The sequence below is a fragment of the Hermetia illucens genome, chromosome 2 (assembly GCF_905115235.1).
Source record: "Hermetia illucens chromosome 2, iHerIll2.2.curated.20191125, whole genome shotgun sequence".
NCBI lineage: Eukaryota > Metazoa > Arthropoda > Insecta > Diptera > Stratiomyidae > Hermetia > Hermetia illucens.
This window is the reverse complement of record NC_051850.1, coordinates 170,323,722-170,328,280: the sequence shown is the minus strand read 5'-3', so window position 1 is coordinate 170,328,280 and position 4,559 is coordinate 170,323,722. Positions and strand designations below refer to the sequence as shown.

The 4,559-nt window shown below is 42.0% G+C and overlaps 1 protein-coding gene across 1 annotated transcript; it reads right to left on the bottom strand.

The window, feature by feature from the left end:
• Positions 1–1,202: 1,202 nt before the first annotated feature.
• On the bottom strand, positions 1,203–3,052 carry LOC119649731. The gene is made up of 2 exons (XM_038052012.1): positions 3,012–3,052; positions 1,203–1,878 (listed from the first exon to the last, which is right to left on the bottom strand). Exon 2 carries the CDS (start codon positions 1,872–1,874, stop codon positions 1,233–1,235), a length of 642 nt encoding a protein of 213 aa, XP_037907940.1. The 5' UTR covers positions 1,875–1,878; positions 3,012–3,052; the 3' UTR covers positions 1,203–1,232.
• Positions 3,053–4,559: the final 1,507 nt, after the last annotated feature.

Here is a 4,559-nt window from a genome sequence, read left to right as displayed (position 1 = left end):
GCATCGACGAATACGGCTAGGGGTGGATTTGGTTAAGGGAATGCCAGGAGTGTAGCGTCCATAAGCTCTCGTTTGACTTGCTCAAAAGTTTCTGTAGACCACGCCAGTCTTTGTTCTTCGGCCCAGATAAGTACGTGTTGAGGATCGCTTGATATTGTGCGGCTTTGATCATCATCATCATTGAAAAATCAACTCGAGACGCTTACACTTAGAGGAAGTGGCAACCAAACCTTATCTTCGTGCAGTTTAAGTTGTTGCGGGATCAGCTTGTGATTCTGCGATACCGAGACGTCTGCGACTGTGTCGGTTAGTGAATGACACTCGCTTCAGCACTTGTTGAGGTCCCCGACGCGCAACTATTCGATCGCCCATTTCAGTTGGCGGACCCCGAACGGATTCGAGACCTACCTCCCGAATGCAAAGCTCCGCACAAGACGGCAATGGTACACTACAGGATTATAGTACCCTATAGGAGGCAATGTGGTTAGCAACCTTACACATCGATATTCGCAAACTGTGGTGGAGCCTGGTGGGAAATCTAGCGACTCCTGTTTGTCTATCTGTCACACCTATTACCCCAGAAAAGATTACTCCTATTGATAAGATTGGAATAATTTGGAATCCTATTGCATGCAGTGAGAAACATAGTTCCACGTTGTCTTAAAAAGGGGGAAAGGGGTTGGCATACATGCAACAGGGAGGATTTAAAATTTCGAATCCCCGAGTTTGTGCTTCCTTTTCTGGTGCGGACAGGTGAGGGATCGAAGCGGTCAAAGGTCACCCCCACATTCGCGAGCCTGGCTAGCACAGAGGCACGCAAGCACGTGTCAATGGAGCTTCAATATTTTCCGGCGGACCTTCACGGCCAATTTCGCCATCCTTTCAAGTTTTTGGGATAGCTTCGCCGGCTACTCAGGATGGTCTTTTGAACACTGAAATCATGCCATTACTTGGCTTTATTGACAATTGCCGAATCCGGGGGTTATGTTCTGCGTTGAATTGAACTCACCTGGTCCGTGTATAATACTACATTTAACACAGGCTGCACGTCCCACCCCCAGACGAGATACATGGAGGCCGTAGTGGTGGAACTGGAATAAAGACCCACTAAAATGGAATCGAATAAAAGGACGCTTTATCTTGCTAAATTAAATTTATTTAAAAAAATAATTTCATATTTCATTATTCTAGTTACTCTCGTTCAATCCACTGTGATATCTCAAATCCCTAATCTAGTAGAAGTAGTCCGTTTTTTGACGATTCCACATTTCCAGGGAGACAAAGCGTCTACCATCCCTATAACTCGCTCGACGAGGAACTGGCCTAAATTGATGCTCTTCTGCAGGTCGTGTAGGCATATTGGATTTCCGAGGAATAGAAGGCGGGCTTAAACGCCAAGCTGGAGTGCGTTTGCTATATGGTAATTGTACTGCAGTCCCATCTGCCTCAAAACTGTGTCTAAGGTAGCCGCGTGACGATCGTGCTGTGGCATTGCCATACTTATGCATGCATGTGCAATTCCTTGCTGGTTCGTTCTTACACGACCGAAGATCCATAAGATGCGACATATTCCCAATGGAATCTTCCGGAAGATAATCCTCGTCAAACGAGCACACAACACTCAAACTCGACTCCATTTTGTGAATATTTAGCTGAAGCAACCTTTCTTCATTCATTTTAATCTTCTTATTCACGCGTTCTAGGCAATCCAACACATCATCCCCCGTAATTAGATCCTCGTACTTTCCGTCGTTCCGACGACAGACGAACCCTAAAGCATTGCGCTCTAGATTTTCAACCTCAGACTTGATGGACTTCAGTTCTTGGATTTTCCTTAAATGGAAACTGATGGCTAGATCGATATTTGAAGACATTTTTAAGGTTTTGTGTGAAACAAAACCTTATTAGAATCGAGACGGTGTCTGTCTGTCTGTCACACCCGATTTATTCAGAAACGGCTAAACCGATTATCACGAAAATTGGTGAGAGTATGTAATCTGGTGGTCCCTTTACATGCAGTAAGTGGCGCCATCTTGTGTCAAGTCTAAGGGGGGCTCCCCATACATGTGAATGGAGGGTGCAAATTTTTTTTTCACAGAATGTAGCCATGTGGGGTATCAAATGAAAGGTCTCAATTAGTACTTTTCGAAACTGGTTCAATATTTGGATGAAATATCGGGGAGTGAGGGCTCAAAATATGACCATCAAAAAGTGTAACAGGTCTCGTTCTCAGAACCTATCCAACCGAAAATTCTGAAAAAAATCACAGTAGTGCATCTTTACGAAATCTAGGCCTCAAAATATATCCGGTTGCGATATCTGCACAAATAAAGTTAATAATAGTATATTTCCACATTTTAGAAATTTACCCGGCACCCCCCTTATGTTCATCCCAGAAGTACAAAATTTAGCATGCATATAACGAAGAACATATTGCACAGTTTGGTCAAGTTTGAAGAAAATCCAATTATTACTAACAAAGTTATAGGGGGTAAAACTTTACCATTTTTTGTGAATTTCGTGCACTCTACAACCCGCATGACGTCATCATCACATATCATTTCGGGAATACCACAACGAAATGAGTTGTTAGGGATGGGGTCGCAAAGAATTATTTTGTTTTAGTTTTTTAATCATTTGTATGTGAATATCAATTACTCCAACCAGACATGTGTGTATGTAGGTATATAGTATATGCGTGCTAATGAACTTTGCGGGTAGTACCTAATTCAGATAGATTCAGATAGATATAAGAAATAAATCGGAAATATGGGTACGATCAATTGATATACGTGCATATATGTGTACAGTATTCGGAAATAGGCAGTTTGTTTGTTTAGGGTGAGCGTAATATCTAAGGCTGTAATATGTACGTATGTCTCGTAGTTTGGAAAAATATGAAGGAGTAGTGGAATATATACGAATAGAAAAATGTGCTTTGAAATTTCTTACATAAGATGAACACAAAACCTTTATACCCGAAGCGCGAGTTTCCGGTATTCCGACTTGTTTATAATATTCGTAAACAACTGAGGATAGCGATGCTAATGTTACTTCTTTGATAAAAGTTTTGATTTGAAGAAATACCGTAGAATTTTATGGATTTATACTGCTAATAATCTGCAGAGAATATGATAGGATAGGATAATTAGGATAAATAAATTAAATCCTCAAAAACTCTAATTAAAGTATAATAATTACTTTTCCTCCTTTTTCCGAAAGGTAGGATGCCTTAAAATTCGTTCCAGATTTAATAATAACAATAGGATCAATTTTGGAGAATGAGCACCTCCTAGGCATGGACACGTCATATGCTTTGGCGATGCATTGATCTACATGAATGGCTCTTTCCGAAGAGGCGCCTGCCTCTATGAAGGTCTACTCATCCAAAGATTTTGCAGACCAGCCTGAAATCTTTTTCGGTTTCGGGCATGATAACTATTTGCTCTGTGGCCTGGTGATCGCTGTGGATGTAGAATTCGCTGACGCACCAGGGCATACCACGCGCCAGTGCAGGGCTAACAAAGGTCAGGTCTACAACCGAGTCTGACCCCCCTTTCTGAAAGATGTTTACAGCACCTTCGTTAGCCAAAACTATGTTCATCTGCGCAAAAGCTTCTCATAAACTACGCTTTCTGGTATTTGATTCTCTGCTACCCCACTTCAGCGCCCAAGCATTGAAATCATCAGCATTAACTTTTGACTTCATCCCTTTGCGAGAACAAGATTATCATTTCCTCAAACTTAGACAGTGTCAAACTTGGTGGTGCGCCTATTTTCGACCATACGGCGTATCAAATTAAAGGTCTCGATTAATACTTTTCGTTGCGAAGAAGAGGAGTGCAGGGGGTCTGAAAGCGACCAGTTACTTCAAGGACCCATGACATGGTGGTATACGGACATGGCATCTAGCCTTAAAATACTCTCCGCACCGATACTTGTTTAAATAAAGTTAATAATAGTGATAACCGCATTTATTGTACGAATATCTTTTGGAAGTTGACTTGCAGAACTTGTTAACTTAATTTTTAGAGGTTCATTGGATGCTCAATAGAACAGGACTGTCTACGGAACTCTGGCATTGTGAACACTGTCAAGTCATTTCTCCCGCAAATAAAAACTTTCAAACCTTTTGCCAAATACTTTCAAAAGTCCACTACCTTTGAAAGTAATGTAATTTTTTGATAGTAATACATATTGTTGGAACTTGCAGGATAGACTGATGCGGAACATAGCTCCCTGAGGCCAACCTATCTCTCTCTAAAGATGCCTCTCGTATGCCAAGTCCGTTATTGAGTGGTGATAGCCACACCCTGTACGAGGTGACCCTACTATTAACAAAACGCTACGGATCTAGACAGGGGAGTCGAAAAACACCTCCCCCAATCCAGGGTGTCTTGCGGACCGTGCCCATTGGATAGTTTGCAGTCGGGGGTAACTGACTGTATTCGGACGGAGACTCACCGATACCTGATCGGCTCAGTGAGTAAGTTAGACCTTACCGTGATCAAAAAGTGGAAGTGGCAGTGGATAGGTCACACATTAAGGATGGGTGACCA

Coding starts and splice junctions, on each gene's coding strand:
- LOC119649731 (XM_038052012.1), bottom strand. CDS start 1,874: ATGTCTTCAAATATCGATCTAGCCATCAGTTTCCATTTAAGGAAAATC.